Source organism: Pseudonaja textilis, chromosome 2 (assembly GCF_049901715.1).
Source record: "Pseudonaja textilis isolate UNSWEBS1 chromosome 2, rPseTex1.2, whole genome shotgun sequence".
Lineage (NCBI taxonomy): Eukaryota > Metazoa > Chordata > Lepidosauria > Squamata > Elapidae > Pseudonaja > Pseudonaja textilis.
Window position 1 is genome coordinate 55,594,285 of NC_141991.1, and position 13,141 is coordinate 55,607,425.

The 13,141-nt window shown below is 39.2% G+C and overlaps 2 protein-coding genes across 4 annotated transcripts in view; both read right to left on the reverse strand.

Annotated features, from left to right (window-relative positions):
• Positions 1-13,141, reverse strand: part of CNBP (CCHC-type zinc finger nucleic acid binding protein) — a 549,700-nt gene that overhangs the window by 388,110 nt on the left and 148,449 nt on the right. The gene's annotated exons all lie outside the window — the stretch shown is intronic.
• The window catches only part of ATG7 (autophagy related 7), a 100,665-nt gene that overhangs the window by 59,116 nt on the left and 28,408 nt on the right, over positions 1-13,141 (reverse strand). For both annotated transcript variants that reach the window (XM_026724386.2, XM_026724394.2), the window contains exon 16: positions 9,396-9,476. In XM_026724386.2, coding sequence (XP_026580171.1) covers positions 9,396-9,476 — 81 coding nt within the window. The remainder of the gene's footprint in view (positions 1-9,395; positions 9,477-13,141) is intronic.

Sequence of the window (13,141 nt, forward strand, 5' to 3'; positions counted from 1 at the left end):
TGCCCCTCCCAGAAGGTATAAAGGACAGGAAAAGATGACAAAACTTTTGCTGTAAGCAGATTCGTTCATTCGGTTCAGATTAATTGTTGAAGCTCTTTGTACTTTGGTTGGTTTTTTTTCTAGTTCATTGGACACTTCTGTTATTGACAGCACTTCACAGGAAAGAAAGGTGGGTGCTTATCTCGAGGGGCTGTTTGAGATTCATTACTGGCTGGGAATGAAAATAAATCCCAGCATTGCAATAAAACAAGACTTGTTTTTAAAATCGTGTGTGCAATTAGTCTCGGAAGCCTTGGTCAGAACAGTTAAGGATGCAGACCTTTGGTGGTGGTAGTGAAAAAAAATCAATTGTCAGGGCTGCCACAAAAGAGATTCCTACTTAGGTAGCACTGGCACCATTGTGAATTTCCAAAGGAAAAAAAAACAAATTTTCATTATTTGGGAAAGTGCTGAGGGCGGGACAAAGGCACACCAGGTCTCATATAGGATGGCTTCTGAAGACTGCCAGCAAGTTGAACATTAAGTGTTGTACCTTATGATTCTTGATAAATGTATCTTTTCTTTTATGTATACTGAGAGCATTTGCACCAAGACAAATTCCTTGTGTGTCCAATCACATTTGGCCAATAAAGAATTCTATTCTATTCTATTCTATTCTATTCTATTCTATTCTATTCTATTCTATTCTATTCTATTCTATTCTATCTGCTGACAAGCTAAAAGGAAATCGAATTCTTCCAATTATTAATTGTAGCTCCCAACAGCAGGCATCTAAAGTCTTGTTTGTATTTACAAAAGGACGGTTCTCTGACTTCTATTTCTCTTTGCAGCTCCCTAAATCTTTTCTGGAAGACATTTTTGGGAATACTGTCATATTTGAGGTGAGAGATTACAGCTTGAAGGAGCAAATGTAAATGCAAGGGAAAACTGGCATTCAGATCAGTTAGAACATTTTGGTGGACTTCAAAAAATATCAAAACAGCTACTGTTTCTGAAAGTGAGTTCTGTAATGTGGAACCAATTCAATAAAAATGGCCAATTTCTGCCAGACAGGTAGACTGGCACGTATTTATGGAAGAAAAAGAAGATAAATCCACAGAATAGACTGTCAAAGCAAATGACTGATTATGATATTGGCTATATTATTACTAGAATCCATTGAAGAACATGCTGTGTTAAATCTGAAAAGACAATCATTTAAACATACCTATTTACACAGACACAAATGGAAAAGCCAGGATCAAGAAACAAGAGTATCATATTTAGAAGCATAAAGGCTAGACCCTTGAAACTTAGCACTGAAGTATTAAAAAAGAAATTCTCCCAAAATAAGAGCAAAGGGTTTTTACTGGCAAACATCCTGTTAAACTTTTAACTTCTTCTTAAAAGATGTTTTTCACTTTCATTTTAAAAAACAAACTACACTGGTCAAAAAAACAAAGGGAACACTTAAACAACACAATGTAACTCCAAGTCAATCACACTTCTGTGAAATCAAACTGTCCACTTAGGTAGCAACACTGATTGACAATCAATTTCACATGCTGTTGTGCAAATGGAATAGACAACAGGTGGAAAGCATAGGCAGTTAGCAAGACATCCCCAATAAAGGAGTAGTTCTCCAGGTGGTGACCACAGACCACTTCTCAGTTCCTATGCTTTCTGGCTGATGGTTTGGTCACTTTTGAATGCTGGCGGTGCTTTCACTCTAGTGGTAGCATGAGACGGAGTCTACAACCCACACAAGTGGCTCAGGTAGTGCAGCTCATCCAGGATGGCACATCAATGCGAGCTGTGGCAAGAAGGTTTGCTGTGTCTGTCAGCGTAGTGTCCAGAGCATGGAGGCGCTTACCAGGAGACAGGCCAGTACATCAGGAGACATGGAGGAGGCCGAAGGAGGGCAACAACCCAGCATCAGGACCGCTACCTCCGCCTTTGTGCAAGGAGGGAGGAGGAGCACTGCCAGAGCCCTGCAAAATGACCTCCAGCGGGCCACAAATGTGCATGTGGCTGCTCAAATGGTCAGAAACAGACTCCATGAGGGTGGTATGAGGGCCCAACGTCCACAGGTGGAGGTTGTGCTTACAGCCCAACACCATGCAGGACGTTTGGCATTTGCCAGAGAACACCAAGATTGGCAAATTCGCCACTGGCGCCCTGTGCTCTTCACAGATTAAAGCAGGTTCACACTGAGCACATGTGACAGACATGACAGGGTCTGGAGACGCCGTGGAGAATGTTCTGCTGCCTGCAACATCGTCCAGCATGACCGGTTTGGCAGTAGGTCAGTAATGGTGTGGGGTGGCATTTCTTTAGGGGGCCGCACAGCCTTCCATGTGCTTGCCAGAAGTAACCTGACTGCCATTAGGTACCAAGATGAGATCCTCAGACCCCTTGTGAGACCATATGCTGGTGCAGTTGGCCCTGGATTCTTCCTAATGCACAACAATGCTAGACCTCATGTGGCTGGAGTGTGTCAGCAGTTCCTGCAAGACGAAGGCATTGATGCGATGGACTGGCCCGCCCATTCCCAGGCCTGAATCCAATTGAGCACATCTGGGACATCATGTCTCACTCCATCCACCAATGCCACGTTGCACCATAGACTGTCCAGGAGTTGTGGGATGCTTTAGTCCAGGTGTGGGAGGAGATCCCTCAGGAGACCACCCACCACCTCATCAGGAGCATGCCCAGGCGTTGTACTGAGGTCATACAGGCATGTGGAGGCCACACACACTACTGAGCCTCATTTTGACTTGTTTGAAGGACATTTCATCAAGGTTGGATCAGCCTGTAGTGTTTTTTTCCACTTTAATTTTGAGTGTAACTCCAAATCCAGACCTCCATGGCTTGCTAAATTTGATTTCCATTGATAATTTTTGTGTGAGTTTGTTGTCAGCTCATTCAACTATGTAACGAACAAAGTGTTTAATAAGAATATTTCATTCATTCAGATGTAGGATGTCTTATTTTTGTGTTCCCTTTATTTTTTTGAGCAGTGTATATTTGCCTTTCCTTTCTCTTTGCCTTTCCTTCCCTTCCCTGGGAAAATAGGAGAGAAATTTTAAAATCAGAATGGTTAGTATTCAGATTTATCTTTAGGTACCTGAAACACTGGCCTACGTTGGATGAATTATGTCTTTCAACTCCATTTACTTTTAGAAACCACTTAAGGCAGCACTCATACAAAACTGTCCTTTATTTATCAGATTTTTATTCTGTCTTTATTAACCAGAAGAATTTTGATAAGAAGCTGAGTTTTGAGCATGGAACATTTTTTCTGCTATGGGTCTGTGACGCAAATAAAGATAAATATAATTACAAGCCTGTATTAAACAGAAGTTCCAAATTTGTTTGAATGCCAACAACAAAAGCATCAGCTTTATAGAGAGAACAACGGGGTCATTTAAATTGTTGGCATACAGGTGATAGGAAAAGGGGAAAAGCTGCTGCTGTCCAAAAAATGGCAAACAATAAGGGAGACATTCCTACTAGGAAATTTTTGTGAGGAAAAAAAGGGTTAATTTAGAAGAAATCTAAATTAGCAAGAAATCTACTTCATAATCACAGAACCATTTTTTTTCCTATATATAATGAAATCTGAGGTTTGGAATGAAACAGCATCTGAAAGGACAATTCAATTAAGTAATCTGCAGAATTTTAGAAGTACTTCTAGGGGGGACTTTTGGATGGAAATCTAAATTACTAATGGGAAACCAGAATGAGACATACCAATGTAAACCCAAAGAAGCAAAATAATTACTAGGGCCAATAAAAAGGCTAAAACTTCTTTGAATGCGTACCTATGAACTGGCAGTCTCAGGTGACCTAGCATTCCTTCTAGCATCTAAGGATTTAACGCTTCTAAGGTGATTATTGAGTGTGGAGAAAGTGGATTTGGCCATGCCAGGGAGTTCATTAGGCATTTTAAAATGTGATTGTGGGAACCTTCAGAAAGAGGCTGCTCAGACTGGTCAAAGAATGCACAATGGACACAAATTAGTCATGTATAAGTGAGGGTCCTTGTCACATTCTCTTCTACCCTAGGATGACTTCTACTACTGTTACTCTATCTGGAAAGTTGAGCCTATTTCTTAAGAAAGCACTGGACTATGTCACTTACAGACAGTAAGAAAGATGACTATGATGGAAGTATGCAAAAATTGTTACCTAGGCAAAAGGGACAGATTTTTTTCTTGAGAAAAAATATAGTATTTGACAGTGGCTAAGGCAGACATCTTCCTAATTCACTTGAGTATTTAGATGGAAAAGGAGGTATACTATAGGCAGTTTTGCAACACTGTTATAGCCAATCTCTTGTTTTTAATTGTTGATTGGGAGCTGTCCAGAGTTTGATATAAGATGGGTGGCTATGTAAATGTTTTAAATAAAAAATTCCTATCATAAATGCCCAAATGTTTAGAGCTTCAATGAAAAACTAACACCATCCAGATTTTTTTTTGTGCAAAATATGTCTATCAGAACTACAGGAACTACATAAAGGAATTTTTACAAATAAATATGATACTAGAAACTGTAGCTTTGTAAAAATGTTGGCTTTCCAAATGGGTAGGCAGCTTGCCAAGGGCCAAGAGAGGCCACCTGCTTACTTTCTAAGTTCCTATAGGGGTAAATTGAGACTGACAAACCATTCCCTATAATTAAATGCATGATACTAGATGAAACTGCATGCTGTCTTTTCACTAGTCAACTTCTCAGTCTTTCTTGTATGTTAATGAGATTAAGCAGCTATGGGATCCAATTCTTTCTAACAAATTGAATCCAGAGTTCACTATAGTGAACAGGATCACTAATCTTGAAGACAGCTGCCTGACATTCCACTCATAATGTGATATAACACCTAATAAGTGTAGCAACTATGGAAGGCTATTGTCAAGCCAAAATTAAGAACTTGGTTTCTTATAAAAGCATTTCATAATTCCTCAATGGCTCCCTCCAAAGGTTAGAAACCCGCCTGCTCACAAAATCTGAAGCTTGACATCTAGTTTCAAAGACTAAAAACCTTTCCGGCACAAATATAGGAAATAATTAGGGTGAAACTGTGACAAATGTATTACAGGGATGAGGTGGGATGGAGGGAGCCTACAGAGAATCCAGATAAACAGATCATTGAATTTATCATTGTTTGTATCAGAAATCTCAATGCTTGAAACAGTACAGACTTTATGTTATAAATTGGAGCAGGACATGTAAATAAATGTTATGTTAAGAAAATACATGTGCCAACCTTTTCAGCATAAAAGTAATTTAATATTCTTACCACATGAAAAATGATCACTATGGAGTAATGTAGCTGTCAAAGCTCAAGTCGTATTTTATTAAAAAAAAGAACTTGTTTATATAAAACAGAACTCTTCTAAAAACACCACAGTAATAAGGAAAAAAAATCACTTCTCTCTGACCCTCCTTCCCAATGTTTCCACCATACTTGAAACAGAAAGATGATATTCACGCCATGGACAAAGAAGTGAAAACCTGACATTTTTTTTAGCAATGTGTACCCAGAGTACTTACATACTACATTAGTAATCAGCATGCTTGAAAATTAGGGCAATGAGCATGACACTCTTTAGAGGGGAATAATCTGGGAAAATAATAACACAATGGTGGCTAACCTTTGGGGCTTCTGTGCCAAAAACTGTGCACACACTTGCATGCTCGCACTCACATGCCAGTATCCAGAAGGCAATGCACACACCCCACGTCCCCTATGCATGCATGCGCAACCCCCCCATCCCCCATACTACCCCTGCCGCCCCCTTACTTCCACTGCGCCTCACAGTTGGTTTCCGAAAAAAACGGAAGTGATGAAACAGGGCTAGATTTCGGCCTACAAAGCTTGTAGAAGCCTGCAGAAGCTGTCCCCAAGCCTTTGGGAGGCCGAAAAAGGCCTCAAACCAGCCAAAAATCAGCGGTGAGGTGCGCACATGCGCAATGAGGTAAGTCTGCCTATAGCTCGCGTGCCAGCACAAATGGCTCTGTGTGCCACCTGTGGCATGCGTGCCATAGGTTCGCCATCACAGACTTAACAAATATCAAGAGTCCTGCTGTATCAGACTAAAGACTTATTTTAGCAGGCTGTTTTCCTCACTGGCCAATGAATGGTTGTGGGAAGCCTAAAAACAGGCTAAGCTCCCCAAAGTTATTTGGAACTACTGTTCTTTAGGAAGTGATATCCAAAGACGTGTTAGCTCCTGGAGATGATGTAGATCAGAACTGAAGACCACTGCTGTCTTCTCCCTTGATTTCTCTACCCACCCCTTACCATCAATATAAAAAGGAAACTATTTCTAATTCTGCAAGATAGGACAATTGGTCACATTCCCCTTCCTCATATAATTGAGTAAACTATCATCCTCCATGACGATTAAAAATTACTTGAACTATCCATACATATTCAGGCATTTACTCCTTTGAAAGAGTGCCCTGTTGCCTAAATTTTAGATTTAGCAATGTGTAGGTTACATCCCCGAGTGGACCCCAAACTATATTCATAATGTGTCACAATGGGAAGTAAACATATTAAAAGAAGTAAACTATAATTGCATTTCAACGTAACTTAAAATAAATGAGGGGGTTTTTTTTTGACTTACCTAATTCTCACTTCTAATCCTGTTACTGTTTGATCTACAACACATTTCACCAGAGGAATTTTTGGTAGCTGAGTGGAGCTTTTCTATGGAAGAAATTCAAACTCTAACCAATTCACTTGGATGACTTGATTGGATGTATTTTATGTGATTTTCTTCAATATCTATTAAATTGTGTAAAACTTACAAAGGAAATCAATCTGCAGTGTATTCATGTAAATTTTGTTCTGGTTGCAGAAGAAAGGAAGCTGAATTTCTCCCAGCCAACCTTAAGCCCCTCAAGTTACGATCTGTAATTTATCTTAAGGATAATTAACATTTAGAGTACTATGTGTTCCTAGATGCGGTAAGATTATATTAAACTATTTGGTTCACAGCTTGCATTCTTACCTAATATGACACAAAGGATTTTAATAAACTGTCGATGTTTTCTCTGTGGACTCCCCACATGCTAAAAAGAAAAGATCAAAATCAAGTACGGAGGGGGATTGCTCAGTTTTGTTTGTTGTTATTGTTTTCAAAGGCTAACCTTAGCACGATTAAATTACAAATATGACAAATATGATAAATATGGTACTGAAATGAAATATAGAAGGCTCTTCCTGCCCTAAAAAATACACCTATTTTTGTACACCATAAAATTGTCTATCTCGTACAGGAACTTTTAGAGTCTGTTTATCTCTGCTCTCAAGCCCAGCCACTTAAGGCATCTTCCACTATCTCCAATCCCTTCCTATGTGCGATAAAGGTTAGAAAATATGTCAAGGTAAAAATGGGCACCCAAAAGTCTCACTCTAACTTAGTCAGAAGAAGAGGACTTGGATTTCACTTTAGATAGAAAAATGAGTTGGATCAACACTGAACTGAATTTCATTTTAAACTGATGGCTGGATAAATCTGTAGTGAGAAATATTTCATACACTGGTCAACAATGTTGCTTCAATCAGAATAGAAACTAAGAATGGCACAGGTAGTCCTCGATTTTTGTCTACAATTGAGCCCAACATTTCTGCTACTAGACGAGACAGTTGTTAAGTGAGTTTTGCTCATTTGATGACCTTTCCTATGACGGCTGTTAAGCGAATCACTTTAATTATTAAGTTAGTAACACGGTTGTTAAGTGGCTTCCCTGTTGATTTTGCTTGTCAGAGGTTGCAAAAGGTGATCACATGAATAGTGCAACTGTCATAAATACAATCAGGTTGCCGAGCATCTGAATTTTGTTCATGTGACCATGGGGACATTGCAATGGTCATAAGTGGGGAAAAATGATCAGAAGTCGCTTTTTCAGGGCTGTTATAACTTTGAACGGTCAATAAATGGTTGTAATTCAAGGACTACCTGTAGGTGATGAGAAGGAGTCCACATGATCACTTCATTAGCAAGTAAGCAAGAAAAATGCTATGGGATGGATTCTTCCTATTCATGTCTATTTTACCTGAGTAATAGTTTTGGCACAGTTCAATATCCACTAATATGGAAGTGCACTAACCCATACACAAACAACTGTCTTTAAGTACAAGGAGTAGCAGGCAACTCAAGGAAAGGAGAAAAAGAACATATATTATCAAGTGGGTCTTTAAGTCAGAGACGGCATAATCAATACACACATGGCATCTAAGTTTGGAATCAGATTTTGTCACAAGAGATTGTGTGAATATGTCAAATATTTCTCTGAACACCTTAAATCAGGATCCAATCTAGGTCAGTCACCGGGACCAGAGGTTTTGTCTGAGCTTTCGGACTAGTGCTGGAGCCCATCTTCAGGGAATTTATGAGTGACAGCAGCAAGAATTATTTTATTCCGTATAAAATTTAGAAGTGATGAAAGACAGTATCTTTCAGGACACTTTGTACTGATACAATCATTTTACATTTGTTTGCCCATAAATTACATTGAAATTTTAATATTTGAACCAAAAATATCTAAAATTGTATTTGCTAAAAAGGATAGATGAGTATTCATACCTGAGGAACTGACAGGAAATTTACATCTCAATATCGTCATCTAAACCTGTTGTAGCCCCAATTCCCGAGCCTGTCAGAGGAAGAGGACCTGGGAGATGAGGAGGAGGAACTGGGAATGCCTTCCTCCCCAGGACCTTCCTCTCTGGCAATGCCTTCCTCCCCAGGACCTTCCTCCCTGGTAATGCCTCAGGTTCCATCAGACAACCGAGAGGAACAGCCTGAGATTAATCAGGAGGAAGGCATATCGGAGCAGCCCCTGACAGGGAGTAAAGAGGAAGAGTGTTGGCTCGATCCTAAGCAGCATCATAGGGAGAAATGTGAGCAGCAATGTAGGAGGCATGGGAGGGTCAGAGAGTGAGCTGAGTCATTGAGCCACACCCCACAGGGGATAAAAGTGGGTGTGTTTTCTCCTGAAACTTTGTACGGGACAAAGTTTAACCTTACTTCAGCTTTTCTTCGTGAATGACTATTTTTGTGGACTGCCTTGTGATTTTCTGTGAGTAGAACTCTATTAGTTCGGACTTGGCAGGCAGGACATGTGGGAATGCCAAGAATATTATCAGTTCCAAAGAATTAACTCTGTGAAGTCCGAGCCAGCTTGCCTGCCTGTGTTGGTGTGAGTTTGTACTCTTTCATATTTTGGGAAAGAGGAAAGGCGAGACAGAACATAAACCTATAAGGTTGCATGCAAAATTTTACGCAAAAACAAGCACACAGGAAAGAATAAAAACAACTGTTTGTTACAGAACATTTGTATTCTGTACACGTACACACATACACACACACAGGGAGCATGTACACAGATACAAAACTTACCTTGGGTGAACAGGCAGTACACTTGTCAAACGCCAGACTGACAGGAAGAACATTATCAAATCTTGATAAAAAGCCTCGGATCTGTCAAGACAAGGGAAGTATAGCAGCATTTTGAAATCAGTAGTATTGCCCTGGCTAAATTTCTCAGGTCTCATGTTATTCAGAAAATGCAGGCAACATGTACACATCTGACGATGAAAGAAGGCCTTTTCTACAGAAACTGAGGGCATGGTTATTCAGGTCAGATGATTTCTCTGTAGACAGACACACAGCACCACCTGGAGTATAAACCTCTTGCAGAAAGGGACTGAAAAAGCAGTAAGGGAAAATGCTGTTACTATGTTAACCACATGGTTAATTTTCAGAGAAAAAGGAAGCTTACTTTCCTGCTGTTCAAAAGCTAGCCAATTCTGAATGTTACAGAACTATCATTATTACATTATTGACTGATTGGGCCATATCAAAATGCAGAGTTCCAGAAACAAATTATTACTAAAATTTGATTAAAAGCTATTTAAAATGGAATTGGATAAAATACAATTTAAAATGAAATTGCAATAAAATACGATTTAAAATGAAATTGGAATAGAATACAGAACTATTTGCAGTTGCAGGTCCTCCAATTTAATTTGGTAATATAATTTTATTGTCCAATAAGGGATTCAATCTTTTTATTCCAGTCTGAATGGGTAAAATAGCAGCTTCAATCAAGCCAATCCTTTTTCCTTGGTAGCCACGTGAGGCAGGGGAGTGTCAAAAAGGTGGTCATAAATATGTGATCCAAGCTCTGCTGCCCCCTTTATATGTAGGGGGCTAGCAAAAAAAGAGTTTGGGGTTTGATCATATGGTTGTGATCACTATCTCAATTTTTTATGGTTTGACTTCTGTATATCTTTCAACTTTATGCTTACTTCCCCTATAAACTATGAAGACTCATTAATTCTATACAGCATTTCTACAGCATTTCTCTGAGCTATTGCCAGTGGTGGTATTCTACCAGTTTGACCCACTTCTGCCGAGCCAGTAGCGGCGATGAGCAGCGGACATCAAACCAGTTCTCTCCAACGCTCTGCTGTTGGGCCACCCACCCACCCAGGCTCCCTACTAACTATGTCCTGCTTTTGAAACGCAACTGCTTTGCACGGCAAGTAGATTGCCATGCGGCAGCTGCTGAAGTGACAGGGAGAGTGCAGGATTTCAGGAGGAGAGTTGGAAAGTCTCTGCTCCTGCACAAAGTACGCGTTTGGCACACACATACTGTTGAAGTAATTCCCCGTTACGAGAATGACCGCATACAGGGAGACGTAGTGAGAGTAGGGAAGAATAACACACACACAGCACACAGGTACACTGTACAGTAAATGTAGGTTTTTACTTCCAATAAACGTTTAAGCACAGTCCAAACAAGCAGTCCAAGTCATTCACAGGTAAGACAGTCAGTGTTCAGTTCAGGGATAATCCAAATATCAAAGTTCAGTATCAAAAAACAATTCAGTAACAGACTTAAATCAACGATCAGTAGCAGTCATCAGGAGGAAAGGCAAAACTCTCCAACAGAAGGAAACAGAGACTCACTGAGACTGAGACTAAACAACCCAGATTTTTGGCTCCATCTTATGGCCATTTGAGAAACCACACCTAATTACAGTTTTAGGATTCTCTTAAAGACATAGTATTAAAATGTCTATCCTAGTTTATATACTTCCAACCCAAATAACTGTTAGGTGACTTACATTCCTAACATTCTCCCCTTTTGGGTAGGACAATATATACAACCTTACATTCTAAGTCCATAAGCCTCACAGCAAGCCTTATGCTTTATAGAGCCTTGGGCCTTTGTAAAATGATCTGCTATGTTGTTTTCTAACATACAGTATTCTAGCTTAATCATCTTACTTTGCACACATTGTCTCACATTTAAATATCTTAAATCTGTGTGTTTCATTCTTATTTTAACAGCAATATTTGAAGCCATCTGTATTGCTGATTGGTTATCTTCATAAATAACAATAGAATCTGTTACATCAATTCCCATGTCAATTAGTAGCTGCTTATACAAAACTAAATCTGTACATAATAAAGATAAACATGAGAATTCAGCCTCCATTGTTGACAAACTTAGATGTTTCTGTCTAATAGACCTCCATCCAATCAACACCTCTCCCAATAATACTACAGTACCCAATGTAGATTTTCGTGTATTTATGTCTGTAGCAAAACTTGCATCAGTATATGCAGTTAAACTCAGTTCATCTTTAGGCTCCAAATACAATGCATAATGCATTGTTTGTTTCAGATATCTTAACACATGCTTAGCAGCTTGCCAGTGCCTTTCAGTTGGCTAAGCATTAAATCTCGCTAAGTGATTAACACAGTATGCTATATCTGGCCCTGACCAATTACTGAGATAAGATAAACTACCAATCAAAGACTGATAAATGTTCTTATCAAAAATAGGAGTTTGAACATCACTATGGCTAAACTCCTGGCTCATTGGTGTTTTAGCCGGTTTACAAAGTTCCATTTTAAAACTTTTTAATAATTGGTTAATTTTATCTGCCTGTGAGATTTTGTATCCTCCCCTAGTTCTATTTTTAAACCAAGATATTGTTTGATTTCTCCTAATTGTTTTATTTTAAATTTCTTTTCTAACAGTGAAATTATTTTAGTAGCTTCTTGTTCAGTTTTGGTGATTAATGCTATGTCATCAGTAAACAATAGCAACAATGAAATTACACCATTACTTTCTTTTATGAACAAACATGGATCAGCCATGCCAGCTACAAAACCTATCTTAGTTAATTCTTTAACTATACATTGCTTCCACTCATATCCTGATTGCTTTAAGCCATAAAGACTCTTTTTCAATTTCCAGCAATCAGTTGTATTATCATTTTTAATAGCTAAAGGTTTCTTTAAATATATAGTGTATTGCAACGGTGCATGCAGATATGCTGTCTCTACATCCAAATGATTTACAATGTATTCCTCCTTAGTTGCCCACACTAATGCTGACCTTAATGTAGTAGCCTTCAGACTAGGTGCAAACACCTCATCATAGTCATTTGCTGTCTGATTGATCCCTTGTGCTACTAACCTGGCTTTATGGGTAACAGTCCCATCTACACCTGTCTTTAGCTTATAAACCCATTTACATCCTATAGCATGTTTACCTGGTGGTAACCTAATGTTTTCATATACCTCCAGTTTTTGTAATGATTCCAGTTCCTTATCCATTGCTTTCTGCCAAGCAGCCTGATCCTTAGCAGGATACAGTTTTAGTTCATTATAATTACTTGGAACTATATTCACTTGGCATACAACACTAGCCTGATATCTATCAGGTGGTCATGTTACTAGGGTTGAACGTCTTGGTAATACAGGGTTTACTGGTGGACTTTCCTGTGCCACCTGCTCCTGTTCTTCTACCTCTTCCTGTGCCTGTTCTACTATTTCCTCCTGTGCCTGTTCTTCCTCTTTAATGGCTATTTGTGGTTTACTTATTTCATCTTTAGGGACTATTTCGGTGTCAATAATAACATCATTGCTGGATTCCTGTTCCAGTTTATCCCACCCAACGTGCTCAAGAAATTTTGCGCTAACACTACAATAAACATGAGCTGTGCCTTGATCCCAGAATTTAAATGATCTATGGTTGGCCTCATAACTTACAAAAAATAACTTCTTAGCTCTATGTTGTCCTTTCAGTCTTACTTGTGAGGGAATATGCACCCATTCTGGAGCTC